Source organism: Trichomycterus rosablanca, chromosome 19 (genome assembly GCF_030014385.1).
Source record: "Trichomycterus rosablanca isolate fTriRos1 chromosome 19, fTriRos1.hap1, whole genome shotgun sequence".
NCBI lineage: Eukaryota > Metazoa > Chordata > Actinopteri > Siluriformes > Trichomycteridae > Trichomycterus > Trichomycterus rosablanca.
This window is the reverse complement of record NC_086006.1, coordinates 7,617,574-7,632,848: the sequence shown is the minus strand read 5'-3', so window position 1 is coordinate 7,632,848 and position 15,275 is coordinate 7,617,574. Positions and strand designations below refer to the sequence as shown.

The 15,275-nt window shown below is 39.1% G+C and overlaps 1 protein-coding gene across 3 annotated transcripts in view; it reads left to right on the top strand.

Moving 5' to 3' along the window:
• rap1gapa (RAP1 GTPase activating protein a) overlaps positions 1–15,275 on the top strand; it is an 85,224-nt gene that overhangs the window by 60,393 nt on the left and 9,556 nt on the right. For 2 of the 3 annotated variants that reach the window (XM_063016116.1, XM_063016117.1), the window contains 13 exons: positions 59–106; positions 891–929; positions 1,026–1,211; positions 2,046–2,149; positions 3,847–3,925; positions 4,154–4,207; positions 5,058–5,141; positions 5,922–6,022; positions 6,871–7,000; positions 8,368–8,523; positions 9,075–9,146; positions 9,225–9,311; positions 9,717–9,857. In XM_063016116.1, coding sequence (XP_062872186.1) covers positions 59–106; positions 891–929; positions 1,026–1,211; positions 2,046–2,149; positions 3,847–3,925; positions 4,154–4,207; positions 5,058–5,141; positions 5,922–6,022; positions 6,871–7,000; positions 8,368–8,523; positions 9,075–9,146; positions 9,225–9,311; positions 9,717–9,857 — 1,281 coding nt within the window. Of the gene's footprint in view, positions 1–58; positions 107–890; positions 930–1,025; positions 1,212–2,045; positions 2,150–3,846; positions 3,926–4,153; positions 4,208–5,057; positions 5,142–5,921; positions 6,023–6,870; positions 7,001–8,367; positions 8,524–9,074; positions 9,147–9,224; positions 9,312–9,716; positions 9,858–13,776; positions 13,924–15,275 lie in introns of all 3 variants that reach the window. The other variant, XM_063016119.1, reaches the window with a different exon arrangement.

The following is a 15,275-nucleotide window of genomic DNA, read 5'->3' as shown; positions in this document are numbered from 1 at the left end:
ATGTAGTTCTTTTTACATGTTGTTTTAATCATTAAAATTTTTTATCTGTATGTTTCAGAGCAACAGAATGGATGAACAGCGTTGTTCTGTTCCTCCACCTCTCAAAGTGCGTTCAGTTTTTCAATCTTTATGCTTTATGCAAGTGTCACACAGGCCCCATTATGTCCAAGCCGCAAACTATATGCCAGTTATCAGACATCTGATAAGCTCTGTGTTTAGACAGGATAACTTGTCTCTCAGGCACTAATAGAGTTGCAGTCAAATGAGGTGCTGAGAGTTGAGCTCTTATCTGTGACCACTGTGTCTAAAATGATTTTAAATAGACTGTCAGTGCTTATTTCTATGTACAATATATACATAAAATCATATGCTGTAAACTTTGCGGCAACAGTTTGGCCCGTTTTTGTTTCAGCATGACTGTGTTCTTGTGTACAAAAAGTCTGAGATCCATAAAGTCAGGATTTGGATTTGATGGGTTTCATCTGAAAGAACACCAGTTAGTAAGCCCACACTAGGCTAGTAAGCCCAAAGTGTATTCTGATTAAACATCTATTGGGATGAATTGCACATCAGGTTTTCTTGTTCTATATCAGTGCTTGATCTTATAAATGCTCCCTTGCCTGAAAACAGGCAAAACCAAAATCTTTTGAAAGCCTTCAGTGGAGGCTGTTACAATAGGTTTGTAAACTATTTTAAATGATTCATTTAAAAGAGTCAGTTAAAAAAAGTAATTTATAAAATTACACTAGTATTTCAAAAGGAATTAACTGTGTTCAGTTATTGGCTAGATTTACGCCACATTTTACCTGAACAAAGTAAAAAAAAGTAGCATTTTAACTACTTTTCTTTATTACAATGAAATATAATATATGTACTTCATCTTTTTATAGACAGAGGAAGACTACATTCCTTACCCCAGTGTCCATGAGGTAAAGTACAACCAGTTAATCCACAACCTATCACATTTATACAGTTTTCACTCCTGTTTTCTGACTTCACAGCTTTATCTCTGCTTTCTTGGTCAGGTTTTGGGCAGAAAGAGCCCCTTCCCTCTGATTCTGCTTCCTCAGTTTGGTGGTTACTGGATTGAAGGTACCAACCACGAGCTGACCAGTGGAAATGGTTCGGATCAGCTGCCGTCGCCTACGTCCCACATGAAGCTGGAGTGCAACACTACAGCCATGATCTACCGAAAACACTTTATGGGCAAGGTGAGACCAGTATCTGTAATCTAAGACCAAAACGAAAACAAATGACTTTAGGTTTTTTGAGTGGTGAGGTATAGTTGTGCTGCTTTTAGATCTTGGTCACCTTTATTTTCTGTCACTCTGATGCAACTTTAGGGTATATTGGGTTTTATGTGATAACATGTTTCTGGCCTTTTAAAGAGTGTATTGTCATTAATTTATAGACTTTCTCATAAGACATTATAACACTTTTTTATCTTATGTTAAAGTGCTTAAACATGGTTTGCAAGACACTTTAAATGATTTGAATTTGGCTTTCACCTGTGTTTGCAGCTTTTTTCCTTTTTATGATGAGTTTGACCTTTGCATGGCACAGCACCAGCTCTCTTCAGTCCTGAATGTTGCATAGGCTGCTTGAACTGGCTTTTTATTTGGTCGCCTGTACTTTGCATTCATGCAATGGTATTTGCATTTGAACAAAAGCCTTTCCTGTAGGGAATGGGAAAATTCATTTTACTACAGAAAGACAGATGTCTAGTGTCGCACCAAGCGGGTTTATACGTGTCTTTTTTCTGCTTGGACATCCAAGTCTTTTACATAATGTGACCTAGTGACTGATCTTAGAGTTTAGTTCTAATGAAGATGTATTAGTTTGTCCTTCATATTAGCACAATGTGTTTAAATCTAATAAAACTCTTCATAATGGAGGAGTTCAGTGTGTGAGGATGGGTCGTGCTGTAGCCTTGGAGCAGAAACCTGTGTTTGTGTGTGTGTGTGTGTGTGTGTGTGTGTGTGTGTGTGTTTTGAAGGGTGAAGATGAATGTGCTCTCACACTCCTGCTTTCTGCCCTGTCATTAGGAGCACTTCAATTACTACACACTGGACAGCGCACTAGGCCACCTGGTCTTCTCTGTTAAATATGAAGTGATTGGGGACCAGGAGCACCTCCGTCTGATGCTCAGGTACGGCTTGTCACCTCTCCAAGTACCTTATACCCACCGGATTTCCAAGTCAGGCAACGAGAGCTTGGTATTCGACAAAGATTGTCCTCCCCCACTTTTCCGGCTGGAAAAACACTTTCATTAAAGTGAAGATTGTTTCTGACATGGAGGGATTTATTCTCTAGAAACCATGTGTCATCAAAGAGAAAATAATATCCCCCTTCAATCACGTACTTCTCTCCTGACAGTATTCTCTCCAGACGCATTACGGTACAGCACCCTCAATTATAAACTCAATTTGCCCACATCTAATACATGGGGCGAGCCCAAATCGGATTTATGCTTTGAAATTTGTCTTTTTTAAAGAGAACAGCCAATTTTTTTTTAAATACTGGGGTCTCTGGTACCCCAAAGAGCAATGCAGTCAAAACACAAGACTTAAAATCAGTCGTTTCTTAGTTTGTGATCAAACCATGTAAATACATAATTGTATTTTCTGTTCATCAGACATGCAAGGTCAGTGAAATATGACACTATCAACACGCACGTCAGCGTAACAGCATGTGCGCTGAGGGTGTCGAATTGCTGAGAGTGAGTCAGCCTTAGCTTAAGTCTGTCTCCATGCACACAACTTATTTCTCAGTTCAAATCAAGCCTCAGCTCTTATAAAAAGAAACTGAAATGACATTTTAGCAACAGCATTAATTGAACAGTTACTAATTTGTTGGTTATCAGTTCAACAACCGATCAGCATTCTTAGTTTTTATACATTTGCTTATATTTAGCTACAAATGGGGTCAATGCACCCTGGGAGACAACAGACATGTGAAAAAAAACATTAATTATTTAACTTTATTCAGAATATTATCAAATATTAATCTTTATTAAAAGAACAACGATTGAAAGATAGTTAGAAAACCTAAATCTTAACATTTATTTTCTATTCTGAAATTTGCATATCTTCATTTAGTACATTGTGTGGCCTCAGAGCTCAGAGTTTTTCCCTCTGTGGTCAGTGACCCATTTTTGTGTTGATTTTAAACTGGACTCATGGTCCTGTAAGATCCAGCCACAGCCTTGCTTAAACATACTGGCTGAAGCAGTCAGGTTTTGTTTTGTATTTGTACTGATGCCATGATCCATAATACCATATATTCAAAGTTGCCCAGGGCCTCTGGACATCATAGATCCATCATCAATCTTTGGAAATGGGATGAGGTACTTTTCTGCATGGCTATATTTGTGTCTTCACCAAGCATACCTCTTGTGATTGGTGCTAACAAGCTTGACTTTCATGTCTTCCGACCATTGAGCATGGTCCCTAGCAACATGGAAGTCAGCCAAATTTGTGGGTTCTTTGGCACAGCCTTGAATTTTTGGAACGCTATACATATTTTAATGTTCAAAAAAGTCATTCCATCTATAACATTTGAAATGAGTGGGTCACTATTTGATTGTAATACACAGTTTTAACCAAAATTTAAACCCCATGGCTGATGGTTTGCAGTTGAGCTACAGAAAGTCACTGAATTAGGTTAATATTTTAAAAAATAAGGTGAAACTATGCTCAAAACTAAAACAAAACAAAAATTTGCATGAGCACAATAATAAAGAGACAATAATAAAAGGATTGAAGCTTTAAACAGTGGTAAATCATATACAGTTTGACTTTAATAAGCACTGCAGACCTTTTACTAGATGTTTTCTCTATTTTCCAGGACCAAACAGAAGACGTATCACGACGTGATTCCGATTTCATGCCTGACTGAATTTCCTAACGTTATCCAGATGGCCAAGGTGAGTGTGTAGCAGTCGGGGAGGTGCAGGAGTCAGCACTGTTATTTTCTTCCATTGTCATTTATCATGATTTATCCTGACGAACGTGACTGATAGCTTCAGTCCCTGTGAGACTCGTCTCGGCAGCTCTGACAAAAGAGCGTCGGATACACAATTGACTTTTACTGCAAACACACAGAACAAAAGAGAAAAATCAATCAGCGGCTGTTCTCGTTTTCTTATTTCCAGCTCGTGTGTGAGGAGGTCAACGTAGATCGCTTTTTCCCAGTGCTGTACCCAAAGGTATGTAGGTCTTTATCACATGCGCCTTTAGTCTTCGATCAGCAGTCTGTCTTTGCATCTTAGTACAATCACACAGTCACCTGACATGCCAAGGACACATTACATGGCCAAGGTGGCAATAAGATGTCATCATTCTTTATGCTTGTTGAACATCTTGGGTCTGTCTGAAAACCTATCGAGCTGCCTTGCTGCATACTGCCTACATAGGCAGCTGCCTAAGTAGAGAGGATTCTGACATTGAACTTATAAGGCAGATTATTTAGACGCACTACTTAGACAGCGACTAAGACGACACAGCCTACCTTGCCAGCTAACATCTTCTTCTGTGTACCAGCAACGATTACATTGTCACAGACAAGCCCAAATTTGCAAATAAATTACACTTGTACATCTTTATACAAATTATTTTAAATTCTTATTGATCTGGCAGTATTTATAATTTTTTTGTGAGAAAAGTTGAATGCTGGGATTATCTTCACCACTAAGGAAACATTGGATGCTCCTTTATAATCCAGTCAGATTATCACTCAGAATTAAGGTGTCTCAGTAGGCAGCATTTTAAGGTATCTAAGAATTCAGACAGCCTTTGTTTTCTTACGTAGGATGACGTAAAATGCGTCTATGAGAGATAACTAGGTTTTCAGACAGACTGTCCTCACTCTACTCTTTGAGTAAACGGACACATCTGTTTACACACACTCCAATTTTGTAGATGTAAGGAGGGTAATTCTTTAATCATCTCTACAGTTTAGAAATGGGATTTCCAACAAGCTTATGGTCAGGTGTGCAAATACTTTATACTATACAGAATGTATAGCTGATGGTTATTTTCTTTCTTTTCCCCTCACAGGCTTCAAGGCTTATTGTCACGTTTGATGAGCATGTGATTAGTAACAACTTTAAGTTTGGGGTGATATATCAGAAGTTCGGACAGGTGAGTGACAATTACAAAGTTACATTTGCCTATTTCAAATCTCTCAAAACCTTAAAATACCACCCAGGTTTGTCATCCACTTAAAAAATAACGTTCCTGGTGGTGAAAAATCCACATCCTAATCGTAGCTGTAAATCGTAGCTTTCACTTCTGCTTCCCTTGAAATTAAGATGCTATTGTTCACCTAGAGCTCGGAAAAGTGGGCTCCTGGTACAGAGGGCTCATCTGGCACAGTTTCAGCTCCTTGATCCTTAAGATGGATTGGAGGAGCGGTGGGTAGACGCAAAGAGTACCCACTAGAGACCGTCACTAGTGGCATTAGCATAGCAGAGGAGATGCACTACACAAAGAGACTCATCATGCCTGTCAAAACACATATGAAATGTACTCGGTGCTCTGTTCCACTCTACTAAACTCATCACGTGTCTGACCTGCACCTTGTCGTGCCATCAAGACAGCACCGTTCACATCTGCACACTTACCACGCACAGCCTCAACAAATGAAAGTCTATGTTTATTCAGGACCTATTAGCATTTCGTCAGGCTAATTAGCCCATAGGAAATCCTAATGAACCAGCCCTGTAGGTTTTTCTAATGTCACTGTGTGCCTGTGCCTGTGTTTAGTATTTAAATATTAAGCGTCTTGTTGTCTAGCAGTAGCTGGATTAGAAAATACATTTTTATTTTAATGAAATTACCGTCTATATTTCCTTTGTAAGGCCAAAATATTATGTACATATTGTGTACAATATTGTTGTATTTTTGTCTTTATTGTTGCAGACTGTAGAGGAGGAGCTGTTTGGAAATAATGAGGAGAGCCCAGCTTTCATGGAGTTTTTAGAATTTCTGGGACAAAAAGTTGTGCTTCACGACTTTAAAGGGTAAGTTATTTATTGTACCAGCCACATGGCTACCCTCTGAAGTTCTTGAGATATTGGCATTCTTATGCTAGTATTGTTATTTGGTATAGGACAGTTGTGCCAGTACAGTGGCTACTAGGACACTGGTAGCCTAGTGGGGTCACAATTAGAAGGTTGTAGGTATTGAATCTCAGCTCTGCCATGCAGCCACTCTTGAGCCCCTATCAAGGCGCTTAACCCTCTCAGCTCCAAGGGCGAGCCGAACAATAACTTCCAAAGAAGGATGTGCGAATAAAGAATTCACTGTACTGTAGACAGGTATATGTATATATGACAAATAAAGGCATTTTACTGTCCTAGATTACCCTTATACTTACAGCATTCTAGTGAAAATTACTGTAGACCAGGGCTTTTCAAACACTGGGTCAAGTCTCTGTGCTATCGAACAGCCAGGTGCCCATACAAGCACAATTGGCTGTGTCTGAGGGAGAGAAAAGGTGAAATGGGGACCGGATTGCTGCTGCAGCTGTAGGGTCTGTTGGCTGGTCTTGTCTCTGGCGAGTAAAAAGAAGTAATCAATGACTGTGTGAGTGTCAGACAGGGTGCAGGATAATCTTTGGCTCTCCTTGGTCAGGGTGGGGAATCAGATACATCTAGATTGGCAGGATTAATGGCTTGCATGTCAAAAGCCTGTCTGGGGGGGTTTCCTACATTTGGACCAGTAGATTGGACCCACTTCGACTCTTAATAGGGTAAACTGGTGGTAAAACAGACAATAAAATAAATTGTTCATCTTCACTATCTTTAATGTGTCTGGTCTTTAGAAATGCCAGTTTGCTTTAAGATGGCTTTACTTTTGTTTATTTTAGATTTCGAGGTGGATTGGATGTGACCCATGGGCAGACAGGCACAGAATCAATCTACTCCAACTTTCATAATAAAGAAGTCATGTTCCATGTGTCCACCAAGCTCCCCTACACTGAGGGAGACACACAGCAGGTACGATCAACCGTGTCACACCTTCACCGAACATCTGTGCCGCGTAATGCTTTTTTATTGCTCACTAAATGGTCTGTCAGTTATCAGTTTATTAAGAAGCAAGGTTGCTCCCATTTAGTCAGTCTGGGTCTTATTTAAGATGATGGATGGTCTGTTGGCTCGGATGAGACAGGCATGAATGGCAGGTCACTCACACATGTCCTGCCCCTGAACATACCACTGCTGCTGCTGCTGCTGCTGCTCTGGCAGATGACGCCCTCCACAAAGTGACCTTTATCAAGCTTCTTCCTCTTACTGCTGAAACCTCTCCCTGAGGAACAGTGTTTTTTATGGATATCACTCCTCAGGGAATCTGTTTTTATACACATGCTTATCCAAACAAAAAAGCAGCAGCAGCTGCTGCCAGTTAACACATAGGGGGAACATTGTGTGAGGTCTAAATAAGGAAGATTATAAACTGTAAAATTCCACGCCCCAATATTCCAATGTAAACCCCATTGTTCATCCACCTCTATACTCATACAACTCAGCATTTGTTCAGCTTTTTAAATTAAATTCGGCTACTCAATCATTTGTCCTTTTCCACAGAATTTATATCAAACCACACAGTCCGTCCCGGCCGAGTCTGAGTCACATGATCAGTGTTGCGTTGGCTCTAATCCGCTAAGCATCATTTATACAAGCCCCGTGACATTTGGTGATATTTTATTGCATTTTATTGAAAACAAGAGTAATCAAGGGTCAAAAAAGACTATTGATTTAACCAACTCTATAAATAAACCCCCTACCTAAAGGGTTGCCCCCCCAGTGTTAAATTCATGGCTATGGCCTTGTATACAATAATTACATATCACTCACTCATTTTCTAAGCGCCCTATCCTAATCAGGATGAAAGGTGCTGGAGTCTATCCCAGCTCTCAATGGGCGCAGCACATTCACACCTTAACACACACACATCTAAGGGTAATTTTAGTATCTCCATTTAACCTGACTGCATGTCTTTGGACTGTGGGAGGTAATCAAAGCTCCCGGAGGAAACCCATGCAGACACGGGAATACATCCTTACTCCACACAGAAACAACCCAAGATCAATCCACCTGGGAATCGAACCCAGGACCTTCTTGCTCTGAGGCATCAGTGCTACCCACTGAGCCAGCGTGCCGCATCATAAATATCATTTGTCAATATTATACTTTTGGTTTACATAATTCCTTTCATTGTTCCATAATAATATCTGCTTAATTAAAAACACATTTAGCAGTTGTAGAAATTAAAAACAGTGCAAATATGAGGGGAAAAAAACATTCAGGGAGCTAAACAAATTATGACATAATATGTTTCTGTGTTTCTCTCTTTTGGGCTACAGCTGCAGAGAAAGAGACATATAGGAAATGACATTGTAGCTATTGTGTTTCAAGAGGAAAACACTCCCTTCGTGCCAGACATGATTGCATCCAACTTCTTACACGCCTACATTGTGGTGCAGGTGGAGAACGCCTGTACTGAAAATGTGCTCTACAAGGTACCACATATTTAATTACAGAAACATTTTGATGTGTTATTATGCACTTTTATGACTATATACCACTACTCTTTGCTATAGACGACTCTGGTATTATTGCTTCTCAAACACCAGATCTTTGGTTCAAGCAAGTCAATGTTTTTTAAAATGCTATGATCTATTATGGGTCTGTCTGAAAACCTAGTGAGCTGCCTTGATGCCTACTTCCTACCGAGGCAGCTGCCTAAGTAGAAAGGATTCTCATAAGACATTAAACTTATAAGGCAGATTATTAAGACCCACTACTTAGACCAAGGCAGTTGTAGCCTGGTGGTTAAGGTACTGGACTAGTAATCGAAAGGTAGCTGGGTTAAGTCCCGCCACTGCCAGGTTGCTACTGTTGGACTCTTGAGCAAGGCCCTTACCCTATATACTGTAGAAAGCTCACTAGGTTGTCAACAGACCCAATGTTTCAGAATATAGAGGCTCTAAATGAAATAGTGTGAGATATTCTGCTCTACAAAATGAGCATGTGCTAATCAGCATTCTTTAATTGAACTTTAATTGTGTAGGTGTCAGTAACAGCACGAGATGATGTCCCATTCTTTGGACCAGCCCTGCCTGATCCTGCCGTATTTAGAAAAGTAAGTCCCAGTGTATGCATAGTATGTATGATTTTACATTGTCAGTCAAACTAAATTTGCATTTTCTAACTCTGTTAGGGACCCGAATTGCACGAGTTCTTATACACAAAGATGATAAATGCAGAGTACGCGTGCTACAAAGCAGAGAAGTTTGCCAGGCTGGAGGTGAGTTGGTCATATATAAAAGCTGAAAAGTAATCAGTAAGATTAACACTTCATGGCCAGAGTGTCCGGGTATTTTAGACACACCTATTTCTAAAATTATTTATAGAAAATAAATTATTTGCTTTCAACAATGTGGCAACAGTTATGAAGGCCGGTACCCATTCATGATTGGTGTAAAGGAATGCCAGTGGCCTGCCCAGACACCTAAGCTCAGACACATCTTTAGGATAAATTGAAATGTTAATTGCCTGACTTCAAAAATGTTCTTTGACTAAATGTCCATAAATTCCCACAGACACAATTCCAGAAACTGCTGTTATAGGCACAATATATAGGCTCATGGTGAAGTGTCTGTATACTTTTGTCCATGTTGGGTACTGTAATTATTTGTGACTGGTGTTGCAGGAGCGCACCCGGGGGGCTCTTTTGGAGACGCTGTATGAAGAATTACATGCCAACAGTCAAGCCATGATGGGGATTGGTGGCGATGAGGAGAAGCTGGAGAACGGAGGAGGAGGAGGAGGGGGCTTCTTCGAATCCTTTAAGGTAATTCCAAAGATTTCTAGCTTGCAGTCTTTTAAAGAGCTCATAATCATAATCTAGAGGATTGGTACAGATTATTTGGTGGCTGGGTCTGGCTTAAGAATACAATTCACTGCTTCTGTGTGGGACTGTGGATCGGTGTGGGTGAGCTTGGTGGTCTGTGAAGCTGTGATGCTGATTCTTCATCTGTTTTTGTATGTCATTGATAGCATTTTTATTGGTCAGACTAGTTTATACCCTATAAATAAAACAGTTTTTTTGTTAGTTTAGGTGTGTAATGTGCATACAGGTGTGAAAAAGTAATTTCCCCTCTTACTAATCGTCTTTGTTATTGCATATTTGCCTCACTGAATTATTTCAGGTCATTAAACAGTTACTTAAAGTAAACTTAGGTTGAAACACAATATATTTTGTACAACAATACATATTATACATATTACCATTGTTCAAAACAATATTTACTTTCTTAGTTAATCATTTAACCTGTTTACTAAATTTAATTCTGCCTGTAGATGCCCATTCAGTTTAAAACTGATGTAGTATTTAGAAAAATCTGGTAATTAAGAGAATATTATAAATCTTTTATTACAAGAAGTGAAGCTTAGAAATAAAAGTATCAGAACATTGGGCCTAGAATGGAAAATTCCACTACCTTTGTACGTAAAAGCTTAAAAGTCAGGATGTAGTCTGTGCCTGGTGGTGCAGAACAGTGCAAGGCACAGATGAGGTCAGTGATCTTTTTAAAAAAAAGTAAACATCCACTGCTTGGACATATTAATAAATCATTTCTAAATAATGATGTGTAGAAACTACTTGAATATAACAGTGTCTAACCTGAGGATTGGAAAGAAAAAAAGAAGTGGTGATTACCTCATGCCCTTAGAAACAGTATAAAATGAAAGGTTGTGAACATTGAGATGCATTTGATCCGGATTTCTGCCCACGTTTGATATAAACTTTGAAATAAAGTTCAGAGCCTTTTATCTTTTAACTGAACCCAGCGTCTGAAGCGACTTTGACAGTTTTGTGTAAGTTTAATAGTTAATAATAAGCCAAAAAAAAAAACAAGCCCCAGGCTACATTTGAGAAGTCATAAAACCCTGCTCTGTACCACACAACCTCCAGGCTATGTCTGATCTGGCTCGTCTTGATCCTCCACCCAGAATTAAAGGAAGACAGGCATCAAGGCTTTTCTCTGTACTAGCACCCAAGTGGTGGAATGAACTTTTCCTGTCCTTTCAAACATCTGAGTCTCTCACTGTCTTCAAAAGACGATTAAAGACCTTTTTACTAATCACTTAAGTTAAAGTTCTGTCAAAAATCTTCTACCCATTCATGATTGGTGTAAAGGAATGCCAAAGGTCTGCCCATACCACTAAGCTCAGCCCCATCTTTAGGATAAATCGACCTGTTGATTGCAAACCAGTCCGTCTTGTCCATCACCAGTGCCCGACTTCAAAAATACTCTTCGACTAAATGGCCATAAATTCCCACAGACAAAATGTCAAAAACACAAATGCTTTTATAGGCATGGGTTTCAGCAGATTTGTATCCTTGGACTGATGTCTACTTAAACTAGAGTAGGGAAATGTCACTCTTTATAAAGGTATCTGCTAAATTCCAAAAATGTAAATGTTAAATGGTGAACCAACTCAGCTGCCATGAACAGTCAAGCTCAACTTTAACCAGCCCTATAGGATAATCTACAGAAAAAAACGATGATTCCAAGACTAAGAAATAAGAAAAACACAGGAGAAACATTCAGCACTCTCCTCTGTGACAGTTTCAGATAAAGAGATGGTACAGCACGGAAATGTATCATTGTTTTTCACCATGGTCTTGCAGCCCAACAAAAAAAGAGAAAACAGATACTAGGAATTATCAGAGTCTACAAAATCTAAACTAGGGTACAAGCTTTGGTTAAGGTAATCTGCTTTGGTTAAGGTAATAAGCTTTGAATTATGGTTATGGTCATCTGTATATAAGCTGAATCTGAGGTGTAATTGTTCATGCCTCACATATGAATTGCTAGAAATGAACAAATGCTTTGGAGTGGCCAGATTAAAGACTTTAAACAAACAGAGATGCTGTGGCAAACCCTAAAACAAGAAAAAAACCTTGTAGGTCCAATTTAAAGTACTTTGTGTAATTTCATTCTTTGTTTAATGATCTAAAATCAGTCAGTATAAAAATATATAACTAACAGAAGCAATCAGAATGGGGGAATGTCTTTTTTCTTACACCGTTAGTTATAGTCTGTTGTCTATAGTGCATAGCATACATATGGGAGGCCAGGTAAGAGATGACTCCATCTGTTAAGCATTTATCAGTTCTCTACAGACTTACAGAGGCAATAAGTCAGTCATTGATTAGTCTTCATTATCCTAATTAGTAATACAAATTGGTTTGCTCATGCCTGTCATTCTATGATCTGAGTTATCCATCCTTAATAATGCTCAGGGTAAAATAATTAACATGCATGACTACAGAGGAGGAAAACAAGTATTCAGCCGGTTTTTGGTTATTAAATATACAATATAAAAGTATTAAAAGTGCCAGAAGTATGTGGACACCTCTTCTAATTATTAAATCAAGATGTTTTAACCTCACGCATAGCTAGCAGGTGTAACAATGATTTAATGGAACAAAAGTTGAACCAGCTCATGGTCAGGTATCCAGACACTGGCTATACGCAGTTAAGTAAATGCTGTGGTTTATTCGTTCATCGCACTAAACAAGCTGATCTTCCACTCTCTCCTAAATCACTGTAGCAGTAGTCCAATATGCCCAAAGAACATTATTGATTAGGTAGACAAACAGAATAAAAATGTGCAAATTTGGAGTGATACAGAAATAAATGAAGTCAAGTCCAGCAAGAAGCGCATTTGCGAATTACTTCAAGAATGCAGTGAAGCGAAAGTAGAGAGAAAACCTCTCAGCTATTAATTAATTGTGTATAAATAGGGGTGATGTGAGGACACAGCTGGTGGGATTTTTTAAGAACCTACTTATTTTCATGGTCTCAGTCACTTTGGTGTCCTCCTACCTTTTAGAAAATTGCCTTCTTCAATAAGATGGTGAATTGGCTACTTGAAATGAAATCCTCCTGGATCCTCCTTTTATTGCCAATCATGATACCCTCAACCTTTATCAATTCACCTGATTGTTTTATATTCTGTGATTGTTTACTCTTGTTTTGCCCCTGTCTCCACAAGTTGGTCAGTAAATACATTGGAAATCTTTTGTTTGTATTTTTGTCAGTGCAAACGAATCAACAAAATCACAGATTTTATTTATTTCAGTTTTTATTTTACAAAAGAACCCACATTTTTTTGGAAATGGGGTTTGTATATTAAATAACAGAAACATTAACAATGTCTGAATACTTGTTTTCCCCAATGGTAGTTATGTATGCACCATACTTCTAACAGTCCATAAATGATTAAGAGCCATGTATATAGTGTCATGTGATCCAAGTTAACCCAAGTATTGTATTTATATCAGTAAAGATCGGACAGTTTATGTAGCATATCATCTTTGGTGCCTGCACTGCTACGTTTAGGTAATTGTACTGTAATCACTGTGATTCTAATATGATTCTAAAACAGCTTAATTGCTGTCATCTCTCCTGTTTCTAAACTGACTTTGTCAGCACCTATCATACTACCTAATAGCTTATCTTATTCACCTAGCCTGGCTGCTTGATTATATTAATATTCTTCTGATTAATTTTTCTGGCTTCAACCTTCCATCACTGCAAACAATTCTGTCTATCATCTCCATCTCAGGCTTTCTCACTGAATCATGGACTGCCTTTCTAATTGGAAATCAAAGCAGGGCCTTTTTTTCCCCGTCACTTCTCTCTTCATGGTTCCTGTTCCACTTCTGCCCGTAGCTCATAGTGTTTCTCTCTGACCCGTAGCGAGTTATCCGCAACAGGAGCCACTCCCTGGATGCCATGAGTTTTAGTATCAAGAAGCATGCAGTCTCCTCTAGTCCCAGCGGCAGTTTAAACCACAACAACCACGATCAGCTGCCCTCACCAGAGACCCCCAAAATCCCTACGATAGTAAGTAACTCTCACTCCAGGCATAACATGAGCCAAAGGACGTCCCCATCCTGAGTAAAGTTTCCTGATTCCCACAATTAGCACCTTCATTCTTAATATTCTACCCCCTTCTGCTTCCATCCTTACACACCTGCATCCTCACAGAAGCCTCAGAAACATCATAAGCCCAGCAAACACATACACTTGTAAGGAGTACATGATGACCTTTCCCATTACTTAAATGTCCAGTTTTAATGCCTGTGTGCTTATTGTAGGTGCTTGTCTTGTAACTGTAGTTTTGTCATTTGTTGATCCATACCATAGCTGTCAGCAGTTTATGGCTTGTCCATTCTCAGATCATTGTCAGTAGGCACTTAGAGGTAAGGAGCCCTTGCTGTATCTCCGAAAACTTAACCCAGTCATCTTGGCATAACGATTTGGCAAATTACTCAGGTCTTTATACCTGCTCAATCATATCTGCTGTATTCAACACATGCATTATGATTAACTACCATCAGCCCAACACACACACACACACACACAATTCTGCTTACACCTGGTCATTTAAGTGTCTTAGGGCGTAGCCATTTCATCAGTCACAGACTACTTGCAGTATGACGTGTAGGGAGAAGTTTTGGTTGCCAAATGTAGTTAGGGACGAGAACTAAAATGTGATTTAAATCTGTTTTAAATGTCTCGGGTGCATTTAAATCAGTATTGAATGTGGAATATCTTTACCTGGTATGAATTTACTCCATTGCCAAATGCCAGACCATTTCCTCTTTTACTCATCCAAAGGCTAAGCAGTTGTGTTTGTTTAGGATGGCTTCATGGTTCTGGCTTGCATATGCAAATTGTACGTGAATGTGTTGACATCTAAAAGTGTAGTATACAGTACAACCAGCTGAGTGAGCTCTCTGTGTATGTGGAAGTGTTGGCCAGTTTTTGCTGTTCTGGTGTTTTATTCACAGGCATAAGCGAATGATGCTGAGCTGTTTTTCTTGCTGCAGATGTTGAGTATGCAGTATGTAGCAGGGTGACTCACCTGGCCTTTCATAGCCAAAGAATCATCCTGCCTGCTTCACTTCACTTCATCTCTAATATTAGAGATCTTTTGTGCCAAAAAGCTAAAATTGTGAAGGTCCTGGCAGCCTATGTTTGTCTACAGGAACATCATAAATGAAATTACAGTGTTCCTTGGTTTTTGTTAGTGGTCCTTTAGCTAACAATCCACTGCAGTAGGTTCCTTAACTCTGCATTAATAAATGCATGGTTTGGAATCATCTGACAAATACCTGCAATTTCTCTGTGGAGATCAATAATGTAATCAATAAATCAATCAATAAATAAAATTCAACTCCTGTAGTTAACCA